The sequence below is a fragment of the Cyprinodon tularosa genome, unplaced genomic scaffold (assembly GCF_016077235.1).
Source record: "Cyprinodon tularosa strain WSP-4 unplaced genomic scaffold, ASM1607723v1 ctg546, whole genome shotgun sequence".
Lineage (NCBI taxonomy): Eukaryota > Metazoa > Chordata > Actinopteri > Cyprinodontiformes > Cyprinodontidae > Cyprinodon > Cyprinodon tularosa.
Window position 1 is genome coordinate 212,890 of NW_024039281.1, and position 27,141 is coordinate 240,030.

At 38.3% G+C, this 27,141-nt stretch overlaps 1 protein-coding gene across 1 annotated transcript in view; it reads right to left on the reverse strand.

The window, feature by feature from the left end:
- Nucleotides 1-3,138: 3,138 nt before the first annotated feature.
- rnf152 (ring finger protein 152) overlaps nucleotides 3,139-27,141 on the reverse strand; it is a 76,458-nt gene continuing 52,455 nt past the window's right edge. The window contains exon 3 of the mRNA XM_038304898.1: nucleotides 3,139-4,123. Coding sequence (XP_038160826.1) covers nucleotides 3,312-3,962 — 651 coding nt within the window. The 5' untranslated portion in view covers nucleotides 3,963-4,123 and the 3' untranslated portion in view covers nucleotides 3,139-3,311. The remainder of the gene's footprint in view (nucleotides 4,124-27,141) is intronic.

The window sequence follows — 27,141 nt, forward strand, 5'->3', positions numbered from 1 at the left end:
AATACTATGGAGGGAAAAAGTTAGCTCCAAAATCCTAAATATCTCATTTCAGTGGTGTGCGCTAAAAATTGTTAAGTGGTTAGTAGTGAGATTGAACATTAAAAGAAAACAGATATTAAAAAAAAAGGTTTTATTTAGCCAAAGATGACTCATACAGGGTATCACAAAAAAACAGCAGTACAAATCCAAAATAGAAAAAAAATAAAAAACAAATTATCACTATTAACAGATTTTAAACCCTGTCAAAAATAAATCTTACTTTTACAATATCAAACTTTTAACTTGTCTGTGTGTTTTTTAGGTTAAAACATTATATTGCTAGTGTGTATGCTAGCTATCTAGTTTATGCTAGCTAACTGTAGCCTGAATCAGTGTTCCTTAAACCCAGGTCCTAAAGGCACCCGGCATGTTTAAAAAAAGTCCCTTCTTCAACACAACATTCAAATGACTGGGTTTCAGCAACGGGCAGTTAATCAGCCATCATTTGAAATCAGGTATGCTGAAGCAGGGTAGCATCTTAAACTTGCAGGGTAGTAGCCCAGCCATTGAGAACCAGGGTTAAAAAAACAGCAGCTTCAATGAGCACAGCTAAACATCAGGTTCTTTGAAAGTTCATACATTCAAACAATGTTTTTGGTTAACGCCAATCTATTAATAATCAGGAAAATAAATCTAAGAATGTCAGTTCTTCACCTTTATTCTTTTCTCCACATTTTCACATTGTTAAAACAAGGGTAATATCAACTGTTTTGTAGGTATTTAAATATCCCATATAATGAAAATTTATTTTAAACCTTTTGTTACACTCATATATTTCCTTAAGCCTGTGTATGAGCTTCACAAATGATAAAATCCTTTCAACTCTAATATTACTGTCTTTCTTCACCTCTTAGCTCATGTGTGCTCAATATGCTATTTTTTTAAAGCATTCCCCTTATGATGTCATAAGGGGAAATAAGCTCACCAGAGTGTTCTGTAGCAGCACACCCGTCAAATTACAGCCTTCAACTAATATTTCATGCTCCTAGACTACATTTATGAACTCCGACTTGACATGATTACGGTTTGGAGGTATGGCTTTCGAGAGGATGGAGCGGGAAAGCCAATACGGTTAGAAGTTTTGTTTAGAAGAGTGCTGAATATGAGGGTTTTTGGTAAAGGCTTTTTTCTGCCCACAAGGCAAAAACATGATCTGGGGCCCTCATTGTTGATATTTTTCATTTTTAAATGTACAACAAACCTTTAATAAAATTTAATCCAGTAGGATATTTCTCTGCATAAACTGAAATAAGGAATTCCTCCTTAGTATTTTCTTTAATCGAACAGAAATTAATTTTGAGACACTAATATTTATATATCAAGCACTGTAACCGCATGTAGAAAACAAAATATTTAAATGTATTTCAACAGAAAGTCGAACAGATTTGAAACATATTTCCAAAATATATTTTTTGGCGAGAGAAAAATCACAAGCTGGTCTGATTATTGTCCAACCTGTAGTAAATCAATAAAACAGTACCTGTGTTGAACCAAAAACATATCCCTCTGCAAAGGGATTACCACAAATTCATCATAATTAGGAACTCTAGCAGGACACGGTGAGAGCCTATATCCACGGAGGAAATTTGAAACAATGCTGAATTTCTCTAGAAGTGATATACCTTCAAAATGATCAGATTAGCACAAAAAAAGTCAACAGCTGTTTTATTTTTTAACTGTCACATTGTTTCCACATCTGTTAAGACTATTTATTGGTCAGGTAACAGAGTCCAGTCTTTTGGCTACACTGATGAAACTATTGCCAGATGATATCTTCCAATGCCAAACAGCTTTTTATGGCGTCATTGTAATATTGTTAGACTCACCCCCTCAGCCAATCTCAGTGCAGAGAGATTCAACCCCAAGAGGGGATCCCATATTTCCACTCTTAATGAACCAAGATGTCATCAGAGTTGTCAATCCTCACCCCATATAGCTTAGAGCAGGGGTGTCAGACTGGTTCCAGAAAGGAGCTGCAGGTTGTCTTCCAACAAAGCAATAGCAAAGCAGACTCCAGTCATCTCATCAAGTCATCGTTCATATTGGACTCACTTGATTAGATGCCTGAAGTCTGCCCTTTCTGGAACCACTTTGACACCCGTGACTTAGAGGCTCACTCTGAAAAACTGTAGCTTCTAGGTCCTAACTCCATCCAGGGTAGGAAAGGAGCTCTCCTGTGCTGAATCCAGACTGCCTTTATCCTTATGGACCTGATTATGTCCACCAGCAATAGATCATGATGCTGGGCAAGTTGGGACTACAGACTTTTCAAACATAACAGAAAAAAATAAAAAATTACACAAATGTATCCAACAGCTGATGTATTTTTGTTCATTTTTGTGAGATGGGCTGTGCCTATAGGACACGTAAAAACTGGTGAAGAACCATATGGCTCCTAGCGGCAGCTATGGACGTGAGGAGGTCCCTATGCCAGCAAACATAAGCTATGAATCTTTCAGCTTTGGCCCACATTTACACCTGTATTCTACAGTATCTGGAGGGGAATAATTAGCCCTCAAGACTGCCTAGTTTGTGCAACCTTAAAGTCAAAACCCAAAGAGACATTTAGATTTTTATGGCTAGAACAAATTATTGTTTTTACTTAAGAGGAAACTCAAATAACGAAAACCTTGAACAAAAGTTCACACATTTACAATCCTTAAGCATCTCAGAGATAGTTATGTAGAGTTCAGCTGTACAATATACTATTCAACATTTCTTTCTAAACAGGTTGCTTAAAAGAAAAAGATGGGAAGATATGGACCACTTTAGGTAATTCTTTACAGAATCGGAAAACCAAGGTTCCAGGTATTCCAGAGCACCTGGAGCCACAAAGTTCAAAGCCTTGGTTTAAAACACAGATAGGTTAGTAAGTTCTACACAGCAGAGTAAACAGGCATTCCAGTCACTTTGAGGGTTATTGTGTCTTTGTGACGGACAGAAAACACAATCAACGTTCTAATAACAAATCCATAGTGACTTATAGAGCATTCTATCAGGGAACATAAAGGAAACAGAGAGAAATGGCAGTTTTTTTTTTAACCAACAGAGAGCTGGTTGAAACCATATATCAAATTTCCAGTTCCATAACTAAAAACTAAAAACTGAGGAAACCGTCTCCTTTTTGTCCTCTTTGTTCTCTCATTGACATTACTCCCCCTTTGCTCTGCTGCAGCCTAATTTGCCCATGGTGTTCAGTTTAGTCTCCTCTCCTCAGGAGGGTTGGTCCCTGAGGAGAGGCAGGGCCAGAGAGGAGAGAGAGGAGGTCTCCCTCAGCCGCAGGAGATAACAGTGAAGCGTTTGGAAATGCAGGACATGTTGTGCAGCACGATCCCCAACAGGAACAGCAGCACACATGCCACTAAAATAACCGTGCAAACACCAGACCATGTGGAACCCTTTCCTCCTCCCACTTGGCCGGGAACTCTCCTCTCGCCTTCGCTTCCATCCAGCCCAACCGCCTCTAGACCCATAGCCAGGCCAAGAGGCTGCTGCTCGGGCACCGTCACAACCGTCACCCCCTTCTGCTGGCCGCCCGGCAGGAAGCGACATCCCAGGTCCCCCGGCAGGCCAAGCGCCCGCTCCTTGGTGATGGGCAACGGCAGCATGTAGCAGCCATTGCTGGGCAGGCGGATGAAGACGGGCGTGTGCTCCGAGGCGTGAGGGATGGCGATGACAGTAATTATGTCTGGGTCGTCAGGGAGTTGAGAGACGGACAAGCCGGGGGGCAGTTTGGTGACGCCCCGGCACCAAGGGCAGCGGATTTCTTTCTGGGTGCTTCGCATTTGGGTCAGACAAACTGAGCAGCAGGTGTGTCTGCAGTCCAGGAGTTTGGGTCGTCGCCGGGGGCTGTAGTAGTTAAAGCAGATCTGGCACTCCAGAATTGAGTCCTGGGAAAGAGTCTCCATGTTTGAAAGGTGCATTCAGCAAAAGGTGATAACAGCTCAGCAAATCCAGACAGAGGATTTGTAGATTGAACTGAATAGAAACAATGCAGATCAGGCTCTAAGGTTCTTTTAGAAGAATTACACAGTCTTCAACTTCACAGTGATGTCACAATCCTCCAATTGGCAGTATGGCCCATCTGTAACAGAAGAAGAACAAACACCTTTCTTTAGATGGCAGATATGACCTTTCATCTATGTTACTGTTTTTCACCAGGTCCCTCTGAAATGTTCTCAAAGGACCTTAAAGGCTAACCAGTATAAAGCTAATTTAATACAGGTTGTCAAAAAATAAGTCTTGTCTGAATTAATGTTAATATACATCAAGGTTTGTTTTATTTTAATTAGAAACTGAATACTACCGAGTATCAAGCATGACGGTGACTCTACCAAGATATCTGAGGGATATGATTAAGCAAATATAGTTCGACAACGCATGGATTTTAAAAAAAGATTTAGCAAAAAGCTCAAAATTCCCAGTTAAAGGACAACTTTAAGAAAAAATAGAATAACCTGTGAGGCCAGCTGCTAGCAAATCTGTGTTACAAGAGGTATGTCCTGGGTTAGAATCCCATTTCACAGTATTTCTGTATTTCTTCACAGAGTTTGTATATTCTCACTTTACATAAGGAGGTTCTCTCAGGGTACTCTGGTGTTCTATTAGGGCTGCAAAGAACGATCATTTTGCAAATCAATTAGTCTGTCAATTTTCTTTTTCTATTAATCGATTAATAATCAGATAGCAAAAGTTTCATTAAAGAAAAAATTTTATGAGAGTAAACAGGTGAAACTAAACTTTTCCACTTGAGGAGTTCTAGATAGAGCATATTGACAGACGGAAGTTTTTTTTTAGCTAACATGCAAAATATTTACATATTACTTTTACAATTTTGGTATAATTGCTGCTAAAGTTAGCTCAAGTCAGCTAAAAACATGTTTTAGATTCTCTGGACTCCAGTTATCGATTAATCAATTACTAAAGTAGTTGATGATTATTTAAATAATCCATTAATCATGATTAATCGGATCCATTGTTTCAGCTCTATATTATCTACAGTCCTATAAGACATGGCTTTCTCTGTGTTGAACAGGGTATACTTCACTTCTCGCAACTAACTGCTGGGGATGGATAAGGTCCTGCATGGATTAACATGAACATTTAATGCATCTTTTGTTCTCAAGCTCCAATAAACTTCTAAGTTTTCTTTAACACTTCTAATGATATGTCACTTTCTAAAACTGTTTCTCCCTTGAATGATGAGGAGTCATTATCATGCTCAGCTGACAATATGTGCATCTTCCAGCAGGTAGATGTAGCAGCAGTAGTGTATTCATGAGATCCTTTGCCTTGCTATTTGTGTAATTCTTTTTTCCTTCAGGCCACAGACTCCATGAAGCACTCCTTCCACCTCCTACTCTTCTTGCATAATAACGTACACTGCGTTAATTCATGCAGAAGCAGTGATAGTTTGCTTTTACAGATGATTAAGCCCTGTCAAAATACCACCCTGGAAACAATGAATACCAAACAGGGCCAAGCCGCCTTTACATTTTGTTTAGTTGAAATTGTCAAGTGTGAAAAATGCTGAGCAGGGGGGAAAAAAATAAAAGGAGTAGATTTTTTCTCTCTGTCTCTCTTTCTTTACGCTGCCATCACGACAGAGACGCTGTGCCTTCAAGCGTAGAAGCGAGTGAGGACGGAGAAAGGTGGAGAGAAGAGGGGCATGATGACAGAAATAGAAAAAAAAACCCTGATTGTCCCCAAATACCGAGCATCTCTGTCCCATATCAAAACAAGATCTCAGGTAATTACAGCTCTCATGGTGCCCTGTGGGCACACTGATGTGGCAGGGGAAAGATAAGAAGAGATTTCACATCAAACATGCTCAGAGCATCACATTCAGCCCTGGTGACGGGGAGTTCATTTCAGTGCAGATCAAACTAGACCTTGGGTGAAAAAACATTAGAAGGTCAGAAAAAAAAAAACATTCATCCTAAACCATCTTTTTAACCACATTAAAAATAAGGCACACCCTTTCATTATATTTTAGTAGAAAAAGATGAAAACCTAATAGGAAACCTGAGAGGGATAAAATTTGTATATAATCAGTGTTGAGGGAATTTTAGTACTCCTTTCTTTCCAACAAGCTCCAGTTACAGAGTTCATTTTGTGAACAGGCCTCATCAGGTCTAACCACAGCATATCAATTAGGTTAAGGTCTGGACTTTAACTGGGCTATTTTACCTGATTTATTGTTCAGAGTCATTTGGTCTTAGATTTCCAGTACTGTTTGCTGATCCAATTTGCGCAAACAGTCGCACTTTAAACTTTGCTTAAAAACAGTCTAGTATACAAAATAGCTCATGGCTCAATCAAAGGTTTTAAAGGAATAGTACACCCAAAACATGATTAGCCTTCATTTTCTACTCACCCCCATGCTGAACAACACTCTGGAGTACTTTTTAGATATCTCAAATGCATCTGGAGATCTGGGAGGCTTCTTGCTGTCTGCTGACATTCAAATAATGGAGGTGCCCAGCACCCGAGGCAGAAAGGTCCATAAAAGTCCACAAAAACGTGGACTTCATCTGGTTTGGCAGACCAAACCAGCGCATTCAGCTCGGCAAAGAACTCATGCTCTTCCACAACACTGAAGTCCTCAGACATTTTTCTTTCGTTGTTTCTTTCTTTGCACAGGTAAACTGCACATTTCTTCTTGTACGCTTCCATTATCGGCAGAGCAGACGCTGAATGCGCACTTTCATCTGGCTTGGTCTGCCGCGGTTTCCGTAGGCTCATGAACTCGCAGGCGCGAGCTTTCAGGAAATCCTATACACTACTGTTTATGCTCTAAAAACAATCTAAATGACTTCATTTCGAGTAAATTATGGACACTACCCACTCAGGACACTTGGAATACATTGGACGAGCAGTATGGAGGAATATTGACACGTTTTTTGTGGACTTTTATGGACCTTTCTGTCTCGGGCACCATAGACCTCCATTATTTGAATGTCAGCAGACAGCAAGAGGCCTCCCAGATCTCCAGATGCATTTGAGATATCAAAAAAGTACTCCAGAGTGTTGTTCAGCATGGGGGTGAGTAGAAAATGAAGGCTAATCATGTTTTGGGTGTACTATTCCTTTAAGGCGCCCAGGTCCTGTGGCTATGAAACTAACTCAGATCACCGGCTGATTGGCTTTATGTTAAGTTTCCTCCAAACATCTGCTTTGGTCTCATTTGCTGCAATTTATGGAAAGAAAATGTATGTATACACTTTGTGTAAATAAAATGACAATAAAAGTTGTCTAAGTCATGTCTTTAAGAACATTGTGTGTGCACCAACCCGCTCCAGCCGGTGAACAATACCTCCTTAACGACCAACCCTTAACAATCATAGACAGGTTTCAGGTATTACAGGAGACAATCCCCCCCTTTAACGAGAATCCCCCCCTTTAACGACGACCTTCAGAATCATAGACAGGTTTCAGATATTACAGGCTAACAATGGAACCAAACGACCCACTCATCGGTTTCCATTTGCATGTTTCCAAGCAATACAAGGCTTTGTTTATATAAGACTCAGGCCCCGTCCACACAAAGTCAAGACGAACACGAAACGCTGATATTTTCCAAAACGTTTGCCGTAAAGACGGAGACGTAAAATAAATGTGAGCGTCCACACGAATGCATGAAAACGCTGCAAAATGTATGCCAGGCCTGTAAGTGGCGCTGTGGTGCCAAAGCAAAAATAAGTGACGAAATGTTGGGCATGCGCACTAATATTTATACATGGTTGCCCTGCGGGTCCATTTTCGTGGTTAAGTCAAATTCAGGTGCTGAACTATGTCGTCGATATTGCTCTGTTCTTCCTGGAGATATTCCAGAAGAAGAAGATTCTGTTCTAAGCCCGACAGCATGGTGAGTAGCATTAGCAGCAACGGCGCCATTGTTGTTGTGATACTGTGTCGCACATGCGTGTTTAGAGGCGACGCTATGACGCATGCGTGTAAAAAAAAATATGCGGTTAGGGCGTAAAGATGGAAACGCGAAAACGGGGTTTCGAAATCTTCCCACTCTGAAGGCTGAATAAAAAAAAGATCGTTTACAGACCCCCGAAACGCCGGCTTCGTGTGGATGAGAGGCTGGTTTGGTGAAAAATTTGTGCGTTTAGGCCAGGGTTCGTCTTCGTGTGGACGGGGCCTCAAACTCACTGCGGATCCAGACATTTGAATTGAGAAAGCTTCCTGGAGAGGTGGCGAACCGTCTTCAAATCCTGAAAACCAAGTCCAGTGGATTTTTTTTTTTACTTTTACGGAATGACTATGACCTGGATGACTGAGAATCTTCATCAGCATTGTGTCTGGTCGTTTATTCACATGGAACTTAGTAGTAAAGTTTGCAGTAAGTAAAAATACAATAAAAAACTTAACCCTAAATTCCTTTGATCCACAAGTGGTGTCAATGAAAACTACTGATGGAGGTAAGAGATGCAACATATGATATAATTGCCTAATATTAGTACACCAGCAACCAACACGACACAAGACTCATTTAAATCTCCTTTAAATGCGAAGGTTTACTGTACTGTACATCTCCAGACCATCATTGTGTTCTCCATCTCATAAACATTAAAATAATAACAGTGAAACTCTAACCGGATGAATTCAGACAGACCTAAACTCAAATATTCCACATTTTATGTAACAACAAAGCCAAGGAGCTGCCATGAAGTGAAATGAATGGAAGTCTTACAGTTACATGTACAAGAGTTTAAAACAGCAACATGTTGCTGAACCTCCTTTCTGGACTTTTCCACCCGTTTTCTGTTCCAGATGTCATTTCGAAAGTAGCTTGATCTCACATAGAGCTCACTGACTACTCTTTCTTTTAACAAAATGACAACAAATTAAACCAGTGTCCCCTGGGTACTGACGATAAGTTCACAAATCTATACATGAACTAGTTTAAGTTCATTTGGTAAATTAAGCCACAATCCTACAGAAATGAACCTTCACCCTCTAAATGTGTGATCATAATATATATTGAAATAAATGGAAATTACTCAATGCAGTCAAAGTATACTGTATGTACAGTGAATTCTTTATTTAGCCAAATTACACAGAACTTCAGAAACATAGAGGAACATTCAGGTTCTGCTATAAAAATGGCTTTTCTCTCTCTGTGAATGATTTCTTACTCTCCACATTCAGTAGCAGATATTTCCCCAAATAGCTTAGATGCTTTAATGCGATTAGTCACTTTAAATTGGAAATGGACATAGCTGACATACGGACTTGTTTGTTTATTCTTGGTGGGCACAGTTCACACAAAAACATGAGGTTTTATTCTGTCTGGGTCTTCCTTTGTTAGTTGATAAAACTCTGCTAATCGCTCTGCAAAACTGGCATCAGAAATACCAACAGATGATTCTGAATCGTGCAGAATAGTACCAGCAGTAAACATGCTGGTGTGTCATGCTGTTTGCTGTAATAGTAAAGTAAAACCTTACATTATCCAATGAAATGTGTTGTTATTAACTAAACGTGAATGTGAGTTGTGTGTGTCACTCATTATATTCTAAGAGTGAACGTCGCTCTCATTCACGTTCATCAACTTCAAAATGGATCCGTTCAGTTCAACGTTAACTAAAATAGGAACATATTCAGTGAATGCCGTTCATGCACAACACTGATTGCAGAGTTTCATAATATATAGTGATGTAGCCTGATACAACAGACAATTGTAACAACAAATGTGGTCATTTACTGAAAAACTAGGTTTGGATAACAGCTGACTGATTGTGCAGGACTCTTAGGTGAAGTCGTGCAAACGACTTAAGAAAGAATTTGTTTTTTACAAACGCTTTTTGCATGAGGTCCGACAGTTTTCACTGTGGTATAACAGTGGCACATTTGGTTGCACTGTTGCATGGTAGCATAAGTTCCTGAGTTTTAATCCTGGCATCTTTCTGCATTAAATTTGCATGTTGAGCGTGTGCATGCAGCAGTTCTATCCATGAACCCAGGCTTTCTCCAACTGAGTAAAAAAACTTTAGACCTGTGTTAGGTTAGGTCTAAATTCCCTTAGGTGGTGAGCGTGTGTATTGTTGTATGTTTTTGTGCAGCCCCATGATGAACTGGCGATCTGTCCAGGGTTTACCCTCACTCTCGCCTACTGACAGCCAGAAATAGGTGAAGGCTATGTTTGCAACTTCAAAGGTTTTACCAAGTTCTTTTCCCAAAGACTTGTGGCTCAGTATTCCCCCCATACAGTATTCTTTTTCTGTTCTGACCATTTTGTCTGAGAATTGTTATTCATCAAAATCTATTCTCCTTTTGATAGTTCAACTGACTTATTTCCTTTTCCACCTTTAGCCTTTCAAGTTCAACACAACTGCAACACAAAGGAAAATATAAAACACAGGCAATATGAGGTAAAATTCTATCATTAAATAAGATAATCCAAAAACAAAATAAATAATGATGAATAATTTTGTTCTGTTAAAACATATTACCCACATAAATTACAAAGTTGGTCACAATAATCAGTAAACTACGTTCATTTATGATACGACTTACTGTTAAAAGCTACAGCATGTGAAGTACCTTCTGTTGCTTGGATTTTAAATCTAGGAGAAATCTTTGTAGAGGATGACAGAAGGTGTTCTCCTAATATAGAGGCTGTAACAATTTAATACGCCCAAGAAATTAAAAGTTCTCATGTGCAAAACCTATAAAAGACATTCAGAGAGAAGCTGGAATCATCTGCCTATGTTCAATTCTCATTTATTCCTGGGATTGGTATCTGCATTGGTATGTGTTGTAATAACTCAACCACAAAAAACATTTTCTTTATCATTTTTAAATAGTTAAATAGCCATAACGTCACAGTCTCTCCTGAATTATCAAAAAGTATCTAATATGGGTAGGGCTGCAACTAACGATTATTTTAAAAATCAATGAATCGGCCGATTATTTTTTCGATTAATCGATGAATCGGGAAAAAAAAAGTTTTTTTATATCAACCTCTTTATTCCAAAATAAGCATTTTAGACAGAACAAACAATCACACAAGTACAGGTTGCTCATTAACTGTTCTGGTGCAATATGAAAAATAAATGTTTGTGTTAAAACTACGCAAACTTACATGAGAAATGTAGCTGTACATCCACAAAATATAGGGTACTTTGTTTCATAAAGCGCAAAAAAAAACATTTTTGTTCAAACAACAGGTCCCCCCATTTCAACAAATGAGTTTTTTTAGACTAGAAGAGTTCTGCCTTTTAAGGCAGGAAAGTATAGCAGTTAAAGTTGCTACTTGAGAAAATACTGAACCATAGAGATAAAAATAGCCCTGTGATTCAAATTATAAATTGTATTTGGAATAAAAATGAGAGAACTAGGGGTGCTAAAACACATCCTCCAAAGACAGATATTTACATGGGAATGTGGCAGATAATTAATTGACATATTACTGATCTTGCTGGATTTTATTCTGCTTTACTTCCATAAATTGCAGGATCTTCTTTTCTTTATCTTTGCCAGAAGATTTTAACTTTAAAAGCCTTGCCCTCATAATTTGCAAGTTAATTTATTTATAAAGAAAATATAAACGCTGCTTAAGCTAACTCAAATGAAATTAAAATTAAAATAAGTAGCCAACCTTTTCACTGTCTGTAACCTACTAACAAGGAAAGGAAAGCATCAGATGAGCTACCTGAGAAACTAACGTTACGTTTCCTCACTTTAAAACCAAACAAACATGGTTACTCATCCTGCCTATGAGCTCTCTTCACTGCCATCAAAGGCTCCAACATGTTTCCTTTTTAGGTGCTGCATCATAATAGTGGTGGTTCTGTGCCATGTTCATTTGTTTTTACAAAAGTTGCATGTTACGACTTTTTTCACTTTACAAAGCGCAGGCTATTTTAATTATTGTGATCAATTTGCGCCGTCAATCCCGGCGCATGCGCGCTTCATTTGCAGTCTGGACGCTGAGGGTAAACATCCTGCGGCTCTGACTGCAGCGCTGAGAGGGACTCCTGTGGGAGAACGGGGTTGGTATGGGGGAGGCGCCCCGTGGCAGTGTAGGAACGATGCATGCTTTCACGTAAGAGTCTCCAAAAGCCGCCAGTGACACCGTAAAAAGTCGCCAGATTTGTCGCTAGTCGCTTTTTTGAAAAATAGTCGCTGGAGGGGTCTGAAAAGTCGCTGAGTTGGCAACACTGCAACTGCGGCGCTGACTCGCTCCGCCATATTTTTTTTTCTTCCCCCGGATGACGGCGGCGGCGGATGACGCATTAATCGCGCGACACAACTAATCGATGATTAAATTCGTTGCCAACGCTTTTAAAAGTCGATTTTTATTTATTTTATCGATTCGTTGTTGCAGCCCTAATTTTACTCATTTCCAGTCCTTAACAGCCTAATGAGGCTAAAATGCATCAAACTAAAAACCAGAAATAACTTTAGGAGTTTTGGTCAGATGTTGACTATCTAATATATAATTTGTAAAAGCCATTAACAATGTTATGTTGTTTATTTAACTCTTCACAGTCGCTGAGTTGGCAACACTGCACCTGCAGCGCTGGCTCTCTCTGCCATATTTTTTTTTTTCTTTCCCCGTTTCAGTCAAGTGGATGTGATGACGGCGGCGGCGGATGATGCATTAATCACGCGACACAACTAATCGATGATGAAATTCGTTGCCAATGCTTTTAAAAGTCAATTTTTATCGATTTTATCGATTCGTTGTTGCAGCCCTAAATATGGGTGTACATAGGTCTTAATATTACTAAACTCTCTAATTATTCTCACATTTAGCAAATAGAAATAATATTGTGAAGCCAATCTGACCTTAAACGGGAAAGATTTTGAGTTTCTAATGTCCTTTTAAGTGCATATTATGTAATTCTACCTGTTAGTACATTATATCAATTGAGAACAGCATGGAGTCGTGTAGATAAATTAGAGATAATAAAAACACTGGAAGGTCTTTTACCTCAGCGTATAAAAAGATGTTAAAGTTTCCGAGGTCGTAAAACAACAGAGAGCACCAACTATGTCTGCAGCGTAATGATATGATTTATCGGTTCAACTGAGCAGTAACCAGGGCGAGCAGGCTGACCCAATTTCTTTCACACCCCCAAACTGTAGACAAAAATAAATAAAGAATCCAGAAGTCTTGCTTAGGAAGAAAGGAGACAGCCTTAGCTTTGACTGAAAAAGGAAAAGTTTTTAGTTTTTGGTGCAGTTTGTGAGAAAAGGTTCTGTTTTTATAGTTAGAGGACGAAGAGTGACCGGGCAGAAGCCCCAACATGTCTGTGATCCGCTGGGAACATCCACACACACCTGAGGACACAGATAGGAGTTAAAAATAACCCCACATAGAGCTCCACACGGCTGACATGATAAAATGTCTGGAAGCAGGACAAAGCAGAAGATTGTTTTCATGTGGAAACCCTCAGGTGGGTAGAACCAGTGAAATGTCACCTCAGCTGTGACGCACAAAGGGATCCAGCTTCTCACCTCAAAACATGCAGCTTCATTATAGATGTGTGTCTCCTAAAGAGAGTGGCAAGAAGCTGAAGAGTTCAGGGCCTTTTACTCTAAAGGAGATGTTAAATAATACACACATAACAAGGTTAGGAGCTTGAATCATGATAACGGCCTGAAGCTTGAAGGGATATTAAAAATGTCAAGTTTATATATATATATATGGTTGCATAAAAATGCTGGAAAGAACACGTTTTGCTTATGTTTCTGGTCAGAACAAGAACAATCTGGTATGAGAACATAAAAAAATTAAGGCCATTTCTAATAATATAAAAAAAGATATGACACAAACAATTAAAATGTTCACCTATAACAGGGCTCAGCTACTAGTGGCTGTGTGGGCTCTAAGTGGTTCTTTGGACCTTCCATGATGCTTTGATTTAGATATTATACAATGCAAAAAATCAAATTCTGGATAAGTAAATTTTTCTTATAATAAGTTCTTGAATTGAGGAGATAAAAAAGACCTTTTGCCAATGGAACCAGATAATATAGATTTAAAATAAGAAAACTCAACTGCATTGTCTTATTTCAAATGAATATTATCTAATTATCTTATTAGAGTAAAAATACTAATTCCATTGGCAAATTATGTCATTTATCTATTGAAATCAAGGGTAAATACACTTAATTTAAGAAATTTCTACTTATGTCTAGATCATTTTTCCAGTGTACTAGTAATACAAATTATTTTTTTTTGCTGTGAATTTGCCATGTAACATCAGTTGCTCTAAATATTCAGCTGGACATAGGGCATATTGGGGTAAATGGCTCTTATATTGATCAGGATGCACACTAGCATGTGTTTCTGGCTAGTCTGATAGCTTAATTTATGTAGTTGTGGTCTTAGAATTATCATAATGTAATGCTGTAAGAAATGGCATTTTTGATTTCTTATATTCTGAAAGGTTTCATCCAATTATTTCAACATCACACACTAAAATACCCGGAATAAAATCAATAAGTAAGTTTCAAATGTGGGGGTAAATTACTCAGGGGAATGGGAAAAAACAAACCTTCTCCTTTTGAATCATAAATGACCTGTGATTATCTGTATATTTTGGGTTCTGTGTTTCTCATAAGCCTAGCTGGGAATAATGAAAACCCAAGGATTCAGCTCTAGAGAGCTGTTTAGGCAGCAGGAAGTAGGCAAAGGGATCTTACAAAGCAGCACATTATATCTTGATGATTAACAAAGGAATTTAAATATATGGGTCTGGAAAGCGTTACAAACTAAGTTCTAAGGCTTTTTAACTCCAGAGAACCAAGGAGTCCAAATCTAAAGACAGATGCTACCAGTTAAGGTCAAAATTAATGACTCAACAATGAGAAAAACAGTAAACTGATGAGACAAAATGGGCCTTTTCTGGAAGGTTTACACCTATAAGTGAAACTAACACTGCATATCAGAAAAAAGAACTTCCAATTAAAAGTTAAAGAGTGGCTGTATGACCTTTAACCCAAGCTCTTTTAGGCAGCAAAAGGGTGATCAAATGCAATCCAGCAGGCCCACCCTCTAAATGTCTATAAACAAGGTTTAAATGAGATTTTTACAGGCTGCTTTTGGTATAGAAACCCTTCAATAGGGTTGAATGAAAACTAAAGAGAACCTCCAGGGAACTCACTGCACAGCGCTATACATAATCACCCCATGCCTCAAACGGAAGATGCTCTACATTAAAGGCAGTTGTTTGTGTTGGCTTTTCCTACCATCATATGTAGTCAGTTAAATGTCAATGGGACTCTTACCACAACAATGAACTAAAAAAAAATCATTTTCATCAAACATTTCCATCCTAAAACCCCCAAAGACAATCTGTGAGCAGAGGGGACTCCAAGCACACAATAGGTGGACCTTTGAGATTTCCTAGTTGAGTTTAGCAGTTCCCTACATTTCCTATAGCTCAGTGTAACTGAAGAAACAGTTTGATGTGAAGAGTTTTTTACGCTGAGAGCGTTTTCCTATATAATTTATAGAGCTGTGTTTCCATTCTACTGAAATTCAAATTTTAAGTGAACTTTTAATAGATTGAAAGAAAAAAAAACATGCTTCACACTTTAAACAGTCGCTCATTATCTTCCGGTTTTATTTTTTTATTTTTATTTTTTGCTGCTATGGCGTCAGCTCTAGCTAATAAAGTAAACGGTTGATTACAAATCAATTACATATCCTACTTTCAACAGATTTGCATCGCAGCTCAAGAAAACTCAAAGGCAGTACGGCATTGTCTAAATTTATACCAGTCAAAAAAAAATAACAAAAAAAACAGAAACCTTTCCATTAGTGAATTTAAACTAAAATCCCATTTTATTTTATTTTTCTGAAAGAATAAACCACAATTAAAGGCAGGAGTTGCACTTTTTTAAAATAGTTTAGAAAATAAAGAATTATGTCAATGTAGATGGACTTATTCCAAGGCTTTTTACACACTGGCTGCCAATAAATGTATCTGGCTCTGCATAAAGAAACACATTTTACAACTGAAATACATCCAGTGAATACCCTCAACATCTTACACAGAGAGGACTCTGCAAACTCTTGCATAGACCAATCCACAGCTTTTAAGGTAGGGCTGAATGGAGTCAGGAGTTAAGAGAATAAAATATGTTTTCTTTTCTTTCTAAGAAAAGGCTATAGGCTTCCTTGATGTGACCCTCCGGCCTACATAAATATTGATAAATGTCACCCGTGATAAGCCGATTTCGTCCAGTTCAACATTATCTGACCAGCTGATTTATCTGCACAGTCCAGATTTGCATTCGCAAACAGAAGCTGGGGAGGCTCATTTCTCTCTCCGCCATCCTTTAGAACTGACAGATTCTCACCTGAACACCAGCACAGGAAACACATTATTTCACAAAATGAAATCATAAACCACAACAGCTGAAAGTGATTTGCAGCAGTTCAGGCACATGTGGCAGATAAATGGATTTAGACTGCTGTGTGAGTGGAGTTTAGTCCGCAGTTCATGCATGGTTTTGCATCCTTTTATTTTTTTATCTCCTTCTGATGTGGTTAAACTTGTGAGATTTTTGCAGGAAGATAAAAAGGTCAGAGTGGAACCAAACTTGTTGTCCTCCACTGTGTATGGAGGCCGTAGGCGTTGAGCTGAGGCAGCATTGGCACAAAGCTGGCATGGCGACCTTCTCACCCACAAATCCCAAGTTTGGACAAGAGATAAAACTCCCTCAGTGTGTTTAACGGCTGAAGCAGTCATGCAGGAGCGGCCGATGTTATCGGGCAACCTTAAAGAATGTCCTTCAGCATTTTTTAAGTGTGCCACTGTCCTGAAACCCGATCAATTAACTCTACCTGGAGCCGCTTTCCGTGGAGAAGGATGAAGATCAAGCTGTCCTTGAGGAATGTTGCATTTCATTTTTTTTTATACGGTGCGTTTGTGTGCTCTTGGCTTCAGGGTGAGAAAGTTTTTTTCTGATTTCAGCATAAAACTGAGGACCGGCTGTTTTAAAGGGAGGACATTTTGGTCCTCACAAACTATTTAGCTAACTTTTAGGTTTAGGGCTAAGGTGTTTAGGGTAAGGTATGTACCTTAGGTTAGGCTTAAATATATTGTCAGGGTTAGGGCATAGAAAGGGTTGAAAAGGAATGAAAATCAATGTATGTCAATAGTAATCAACACATGGTCTTCTCTACATATAGCAAGACAAGAATGTATGAGTCTGGGAAATCCCTTACGCCGTTGATGGAATATTCACGAACTTTCTGAAGACTATATGATGATATATAGCAGATCCCAATTTTAAGAGTTAGGTTAAATGGTCTGTTGTGAATGTTTGGTTATGGTCAGGAATATACTAGTAAAGGTTTATGTTGGTAGTAGATAGGGATGCAGGTAGAATTTATAGCATTATCAGATGTGCCAATATTTCAAAACTCAACTGTCTGATGACCAATATCGCAATGTTTTTTCCTGGACATACTTACAAACACTATGTGGTTTTATCATTCCTGTCCTGTAATGTCACTGATGTCATAAACATCAACACTATCAATACCAGATATCAATCATTTTAATGCTAAAGTCAAAGGTAATAGACAATAATTTAGAGCAATAGGGAAATCATATTTGTCCCAAAATGTTGAAAATTTCTTTTTTTTTTTTTTTTTATCCTGTCTTAAAATCTGTGGGGATTTTATTGTTATTTTATGCAGGCCAGTTAGTTATACGTCAGCTTGTACGCCTAAATTCGGCCAATCATATATCAGTGGTCATCTGTCAATCAATTTTTTCGGTCATAGCATCTTGATTCATATGTCACAGCTAATATACGGAACGGTCAAAATAAGAATCATTTACTTTACCATGGAGTTCTGTCCCAGTGTTCACGGGGATGTACGTCTGTGTCTTCAGCAGGCGTAGAGCTAACAGAACTGGCAGCGTTGCGAGGCAAGGACTCAAACATGTACGGCTGTAAGCCTTCTACACCAAACCAAGCTTCTGCCCCCCTGGCGTCCTCTTCCACAACATCTTTGTCCCCGCTTTCCACCTCTAAACAAAAAGTGTACGATGGAGGAGACCTGATATCTACAGCACTTGCTATTATCTATACATTTTACTTTGATTGATGGGTAAAATATCACAGTATATAGTGATTTTGCAATATTGTGATAATATCGTATCGGGGCCCAATTATTGTGAGATGTATCATATCACAACACACATGCCAATACCCGCCCCTAGTTTCATATCAGAAATGATATTGGTGGGATGGAACATCACTAATCAATACATGTACATTTTTATTTCAGCATGTCTTGGGCGACAGTGGCGTCGGATGAAGGAGCAGAACGACAACCCTCTGAGGGTTGTCGGTTCCAGCCCCAGCTTGTGTTCCTGCGCAAGTCACTTCACCTGCATTGCCTACTGATGGAGGTCGGAGGGACCGGTGGCACCACTGTACGCCAGCCACGCTTCTGCCAGTGAGCCCCAGGGCAGCTGTGGCTACAATGGAGTTTGCCACCATTAGTGTGTGAGTGAATGGGTGAATGACTGAATGTAGTGTAAAGCGCTTTGGTCAAGCCCCCGGAATTGATAAAAGTACCATATAAGTACAGGTCATTTACCATTTCTTTGTCAGACTAAAGCATCAGTTGGTGTAGGTAACCCGCTACCTTGAACCTAAATAATAATAAAAAAAAAATTATATTGGTGAAATTGTTCTTAATGCAGTTGTTAAAATAGTTGAAATGCAAAAAAATCCTCATATGAGTGAATAATAAGAACTTTCTAAATTGGCTGAATTTACATCATACTGTCCACTCAAGCACTTTACAACAAAGCCACAATCAGCCAGTTGCTGGAATCATGGATGTGTGACAGGAGGAAGCTAAATCAATTCCACAGCTTTTGAAGTGGAGGATAACTACTCTCCCCGCCAAAGCCATAGTTGCTCCTAAGTGTTTAATGTCTTTCAGAGCTGCAGGTAAGTCTTATCCCTTTTCATGTAGTTCTTTATTAAATGTCCCACAACTCGATGAAAATCTCTAAAAAAGCCATTGGCATAAAATTCAGGTTGTCCTGAAGCCTGTTGTAAAGCACAAACCCCACATGCCATGTGTGTATCTAAGGTGATGAGGCTGAAAGCCTTGTGCATTACTGCCTTCACAGGTACCTCTTTGCTCATCACCGCCACAGCGACGTATCTTGTGTTTGTGTGCGTCGGTACCCCAGATGGAGCCACTGATTGAGGACTGTGCAGCCGACCACTGCACGACACATTATGGCCATTTTTATCTTGACAAGCCAATGACTGTCAAAACTGGCAGGGCTGCTCAAACCTCCCCCTCCCCCTGTCTTCTACCTCCATCACTGCCAACCTTGCCTCCACTGATCTACCCATGCATGATATGAGGCGACATTAACTCCCCCTTTTGGTATGTTTTTCTTATTTGTCTCGATTGCTTAATCCAGTATTTTTCATGGAGACATTTTTCTGATAAGGGGATTACAAACAGTATATTGTAACACCATTACTACTTTTGTTAGTAATAGAAATAGATTTCCTGTAATTAAAATACTGGTGATACAATTCATTTCTAGTAACCAAAATAAATAAATAATAACTTAAGAGATCATTTTTTTTAATCCCGAATGCCATTTACTTGTTACTTCATTAATCAAAGTACTGAGAAGATCAGGAGTAAAAAAAATCCATTTAAAAAAAAATTTTGTTTTGTGGCAGCATGTAAGAACAAAAACATCCAAAACAACATCAAAGGAAAGAGTAGACAAGTGTTGGTTCTATACATGTTTTGGTTTAGGGTTATATATCTTTCTCAAGTTCAGTCAGTCAGAGTATTTAGGCAAGAGAAAGACAGATAAAAATGCAGAGATTTTTGGCCGATATTAGAGTTTTTGGCATGTATCTGTATAATCTGATATTTACATGTATTTGCTGAATTATCAGTGCAAACAGCAGCCATGCCTAGAGAAGGCGCAATTATTGCTACTCCCTTTGTTTGCCATCCATTGTTGTTGTTTTTTTTGTTTGTTTCATCAAAAAATGCTTATTTTCCTGACTAGATTAACATTTGTTATCCTTTGTGTCATTTTCAATCGTGTAATTGGAGGAAGAGAAAGCTATTTTACCTGAAGAATCGACCCACCTCTAGTTTAGACGGTAAATATGTATCTAAGGAACAAAAGCTTTTCAACAAAGCAAAACAAAACCACTGGCTGCATGTGTTTGAACAAATATATATATGAAAATGAAAGCATTCCTCGCTGCACATTCATATCAGTCTGGAAGTGATCCAATTAAGCACAAAAAGAAACAATCACAACAATTATTAATGTGATTGGTTTTATAAAAGGTTTTTTTTATAAGAAAGACTATCTTTGGGAGTCTGGACAGCAGGAAAAACACAAATGTTTAAAAAAAGGATACAAACTGTGGAATTATATGTAACTGAAGTGATTAACACAATATAATAGCACTGTATATTACACAGCTACAGATACTTGTAGGGCAAATACTCTCAAATATAATATAGTATAGTACACTTCAGAACATATTCTTATATGCAAGACATTGTATGCAAGATCTGATAGAAAAGCAATTTTAAACAAAGCTGAAATTGCAGGTCGGAGTGAAAGACTGCATGAGTCTTTGTTAAAATGCTGTTTTACAAAACAGGCTTCCTTTATATAACCATCCTCCTCCCTGAGTCCTGTAATTTCTGTTGAACAAGCCATATTTGCTGTGTTCTCGTCCTCTCTTAAAAAAATAAGTCTTAGTTTTAGTTTAAAGCACAATGCTATTGTCTTTTTTGATGTTTTCAATAGAGATAAAGATGCTGTTTGATGATGAGAAGATGAGATTGGAAAGTGCCTTGTGTCATAGGGTCTGTCTGCCCAAGAGCCGATGGGAAACTTGATTTTTGAGTAAAACCAAGGAAAGAGGCAAGGAAAGAGGCAAGGAAAGAGGCAAGGAACGCGGCGTGCCTAGAGGAGAAATGTGAGCAATAGCAACAAAGACTTCAAACTATGTTAAAGTTTTTTTTCTTGCTGTTTATCTCCTCAAAACAAGATGGGTTACTTAGCTTAGAGAAGGCTTTCTTAACCCTAATCTTCAGGGCCCACTGTCCTGCAGGCTTTAGCTTTTTCTCTGCCTCCACACACCTGACCCGAATAAAAAGGTGATCCACAGGCTTTTGCACCATTTGATGGTTGTCTAGGAGGTAATGCAATCATTTGAAATAGGTTTGCTTGAGTAGAGACACATCAAAAACATGAAAGACAAAGGGCCCTGAGGACCAGGGTAAAGAAACCCTGGTTTAGAATACGTAAACAAGTAAAAAACTAGTAATTAATAGTCTTCACAGCAAAGTCTATAAATCTAGATGGGCACATTTGCACAGCTGTCAGCTGATTCTTATTCAAGACAACAAGAGTGAGGGTCTGCTGGGGGCCAATAACTCATTTACAGCCCGGAGCAGTATTGGAAGTAGTAAAAATTACAACTGCCCATCAACAGTTGGTTATCATGGAGACTGGAAGCAGGCACGACAGAAGTTACTGCAGGTCAGGGAATCCTACCGACTGGGCACCAAAAGGTATGTTAGACACCTTTCTACTACAAAGTGCTGCTTAATGACCCCAAGTTAAAGAGTGTCTTTGGGGAAAACATCCCAAGAACAATTTTGAAGAATCATAACCCCTTATGATCTGGTGAAGCTAATTAGCTTCATACTAGTTCCAGTATAAATACAGTCAACAGGCTTATCTATGGTACAAATGCTGGTTTATATTTATATTCAGAGATGGGAGATCTGGAGTCAACAGGTCATCTCTGTGTCATGTATTTAATCTGCTCATATGGTAATGCAGGGGATTTCAATCTGCACAGTGAATTAACCTGTGCAGATTGACTGGTTCAGTGGCTTGGCACATAAAATATATGACATAGAGATAACTTTTTGACTCCAGACCTCCCATCTCTGATATCATCAAATGCGTTTTTATATAATGTAGATGTTGGGAGTGTGAATAAAACATGATTAATGCAGGAGCATGGATGCATTGAGAGACTGCATGGAATTTGGCTGATAAACACAGAAACATGACTAAATCTGAATTAGGTTGTACAAAAAATAAAGAAATAACAAACCTGTTTTTTTCTATATTTTTTGTGCAACCTAATTAGAAACTAGAAACTAGAATAGAACAGAAAATCCCTTTATTGTCAATAGTCAATTCGTTGTACAATGGGAAAATTCTTGTGTTTACAACTGTAAAATGATTCTAGAAAAAATGGTCACACAGATATGGACCTTAGAAAACTGTATAAGAATAACATAATAGTGAAGAGTTAAATAAACAACATAACATTGTTAATGGCTTTTACAAATTATATATTAGATAGTCAACATCTGACCAAAACTCCTAAAGTTATTTCTGGTTTTTAGTTTGATGCATTTTAGCCTCATTAGGCTGTTAAGGACTGGAAATGAGTAAAATTAGGGCTGCAACAACGAATCGATAAAATAAATAAAAATCGACTTTTAAAAGCGTTGGCAACGAATGTAATCATCGATTAGTTGTGTCGCGCGATTAATGCGTCATCCGCCGCCGCCGTCATCCGGGGGAAGAAAAAAAAATATGGCGGAGCGAGTCAGCGCCGCAGTTGCAGTGTTGCCAACTCAGCGACTTTTCAGACCCCTCCAGCGACTATTTTTCAAAAAAGCGACTAGCGACAAATCTGGCGACTTTTTACGGTGTCACTGGCGGCTTTTGCCTGCCGTGGGGCGCCTCCCCCATCCCAACGCCTTTCTCCCTCTCCCACAGGAATCCCTCTCAGCGCGGCAGTCAGAGTCAGAGCCGCAGGATTTTAGTGAGGAGTTTACCCTCAGCGTCCAGACTGCAAATGAAGCGAGCATGCGCCGGGATTGACGGCGCAAATTGATCACAATAATTAAAATAGCCTGCGCTATGTAAAGTGAAAAAAGTCGTAACATGCAACTTTTGTAAAAACAAATGAACATGGCACGGAAGCACCACTGTTATGACGCAGCACCTGAAAAGAAAACACGTTGGAGCCTTCAATGGCAGTGAAGAGAGCTGATCAGCAGGATGAGTAACCATGTTTGTTTCATTTTAAAGTGGGGAAACGTAACGTTAGTTTCTCAGGTAGCTCATCTGATGCTTTCCTTACCTTGTTAGTAGGTTACAGACAGTGATAAGGTTGGCTACTTATTTTACTTTTAATTTCATTTAAATTTGTTTAAACAGCGTTTATATTTTCTTTATAAATAAATTAACTTGCAAATTATGAGGGCAAGGCTTTTAAAGTTTAAATCTTCTGGCAAAGATAAAGAAAAGAAGATCCTGCAATTTATGGAAGTAAAGCAGAATAAAATCCAGCAAGATCAGTAATATGTCAATTAATTATCTGCCACATTCCCATGTAAATATCTGTCTTTGGAGGATGTGTTTTTTTAGCACCCCTAGTTCTCTCATTTTTATTCCAAATACAATTTATTATTTGAATCACAGGGCTATTTTTATCTCTATGGTTCAGTATTTTCTCAAGTAGCAACTTTAACTGCTATACTTTCCTGTCTTAAAAGGCAGAACTCTTCTAGTCTAAAAAAAACTAATTTGTTGAAATGGGGGGACCTATTGTTTGAACCCCTTAGGGGCTTTTAAAAGCAAAAATGCCTGTCTCTTTTTGCGCTTTATGAAACAAAGTACCCTATATTTTGTGGATGTACAGCTACATTTCTCATGTAAGTTTGCGTAGTTTTTACACAAACATTTATTTTTCATATTGCACCAGTACAGTTAATGAGAAACCTGTACGTGTGTGCTTGTTTGTTCTGTCTAAAATGTTTATTTTGAAATAAAGAGGTTAATATAAAAAATATTTTTTGTCCGATTCATCGATTAATCGAAAAAATAATCGGCCGATTCATCGATTTTTAAAATAATCGTTAGTTGCAGCCCTAAGTAAAATGTATATAACTTAATGTATAATTGTGTAATTGTAGAAATATTAGTAAATTAAAAGCATTTATTTCTATTATGTAAAATTGAATCAAATGATAAGTGACCCATAGGATTATACAGTAAAGAAAATTTTCAATACTTATCTCAATTTAAAACACTTGGTGACAAAAAAATCTAAATGTTTTCATTACATTTCCAATACTAACAAAGCAGCTAGTAGAAAAGTGCAGCTAATAAAAAATACAATATTTAGCTAAATTTAAAGCAATTTCATAATGAAAACACAATAAAGGTTCAAAAACTATATCTATATCTAACACTATTTTTTGTTACAAAGAAACGCCCACTGGCTTATGGAACTGTTCAGTGAGTCGACTTACCATGAATTAGGTAAATTTGAAAACCTGAGATGATTAAAATGTATTACTTTTTCAAAAATATTTTGACTGAATAGGTTTTGTCCAAAAAAAAAACACAAAAAAAAAACAGCATTAACAAATAGTTAACATACCAATGTTGAAAATCCAAATATTTCATTGGCCTAAGAAATGTTGAGATTGAACTTCTGAACTTGTCAGGGATCAATTTTAGATAAAACTTTGTTAATCTGAAGAGTTTTGAAATGAAAACTTTGTTAATTAGTTTTTAATTACAGCGTTCTCATCAGCATATTTGAGTGTAGAGGGTCGCTCCGCTCAAATTCGCTGCTGTTACGCTAAATCTAGGGCCATTATGCTCATAAAAAATGAGCAGAGTGGCCCTTTGACTGACATCTGAATGTCCTCCCCAGTGCATTTCAGCACAGTGAGCATGACGGCTGCGTCTCCTGTGTTTTTAATCACTTATTACTTACACATATATATGAGGGGCTGTGCTGGAGCAGTCCTTCTGTAGAGAATCAAAGGAGAACAGAAGTACAGTGGATAAGTAAACCAGGCAGATAGAGCGCTGGGGAGAGGCAGTGGGAAGGACCAGTGGTTGTGCTGGAGGGGTGGATGACCAGCAGTCCTTGTAGGGCTACATTAAATGGCTTTCCAAAAAAAAAAAATCACCCACAAACCTCTTAAAGATCCCAACTTTATCCTTTGTCATCATTATTTTCTCTATATTCTATTTTGATTTTGGCCTCATCACAGCCTAAGCCAGTCCCTAATTGGTTGCCATTAGGGCTGTGCATAAAAATCGATATAAAGATTAATATTAATGTTTTTAAAAAACAATCTAATATCGGTATTCTGGTGTTCAATATCGCTATAACTCCCTACCGCTAGGGGGCGTTATTACAGCGCGCCGTTACTGTTCACAGTGGGGCAGAATTTGCGGAATGTCTGAAAGGATTGTTAAAGCGCCTTCGTCTTTAAAGTTAGAAGTTTGGGCATATTTTGGTTTTAAAATCAATGAAAAGAGCCAAGGATTTGACAAAACTTCACTTAGTTCAGCTGCAAGAGCGGCCTTACGTGCGATGGGTGGACGTCTCGAGCCACAGAATCATATATGACGATCATATGTAATTTCATTACCGAGGACTGCGAGCTAAAGGCGTTCGCTTATAAAAGCAATATAGATGCACTTTTTCTTTATGTTTAAAAAACTGAAGATACATATTTGAAAGGTTTTTTTTTCACAAAAAGTTGTTATAAGCTAACAGCATTGTCCAAGAAAACTGGACAATTTATTGGTTTCTGTAATATGTTAAATGCATTGAACCGACTACACTTTATTTTTCTGTCTACTATATCAGTGTTCAATAAATTGATAAGCAATATTCTATTTGGCTGCTTTTGTTGATTGAATGACTGAGTATTAATTTGAAAGTAATAAATATCGATATAGAAGTCACATCAAATCAAGTTGGGCTATATCGAGAATCGCATCATATTGTGAGCTATGTATTGAGAATAGTATCAAATCCCAGATGATACTCAGCTACAGTATAGTTGCCGACGTGAATTTTCAAATTCAGCAGAGACCAGTCACCGCATTCGCTGCTAGCTGCTCTACTGCTCTTGGCTGTGCAGTTTGCAAAGGAATATTATGTAACTCAACAACTCTTTCCACAGACACTGTGTTAGGGGGGAAGAGAAAAACATTGCTATGCTCATAATACAATAAAATCCTGGTGAGAACCCTGAATTATCTTTTTAAAGATACTAGAGATGGACCGAAACACCATTTTTTTTCTCTTGTATCGGCCAATATGTGCATGCCATGGCTGATCAAGTAAATGAAGGAAGAAATAACGAAATCGAGCCAAAAATAATCCCAAAGACATCGGAAGCACGTTTCAGGGTTAGATTGAGGCAAAAGAAAATCTGTGTCAGCATAAATATCTAAAATAATTTATACCAGATTTCAGGATGAACTGTAAGCCCCGCCCCAGTAATTTTTTTTTCCTGACAAGACACCCTCCTTCTCTCCGACATGCACCATACACGCATACCTCATAATTGTGCACAATCCTTCGAAGCACAATTTCATGTATTTAATAAAGATAAAGAAAGTAACACAGCTATGACCTGCTGATGAGAAACTGAAGAGTTAACTGTCTAGCAGAACTAAAACCACTTTTAGGTTCAAATCAAGTCTGAGCCTTTACTGCAAAGCTTTCCAGCAGGATTATGATGTCTCAGTATTTTCACGTTTGTTTCTTTGTTGGTCACTCTTATGCTTCAGGTTCCTCTTCTCTTCATCTGTTTTTCTCCTTTTACGCAGCCTGTCTGTGCAGTGACAGACAGTGGAGGTATCACTACCACGCTGGTGCTTCGTCAGCTGTGCTGTTCTGTTTATACATGCACACACTGCGGGGCTGCTGCTTAGCAAATGCTCTGGTCCTTGTTGTCCCATTGGCAGAGAAACGCTGTCCCTGGATGACCCTAGTTTCTGTTTATAAAAAAAAAAAGCCTGTATTCACTCAATACTTCAACACTTCTAATTTTCAATATCAAGTTCTGCCTATTAACTTATAATTCAGACAGTTAAGACATTTCTATGAACCACAAAAGTGACACTAATATCACAAGCATGTCGTTGGCATGGTTGTTGCCAACACTAAGGCCTAACCACAGATCATGGATTTATAAGGAGAGCATCATTGTTTTTTGATAGCAGATGTTGCCAAGTGGCTCTATCC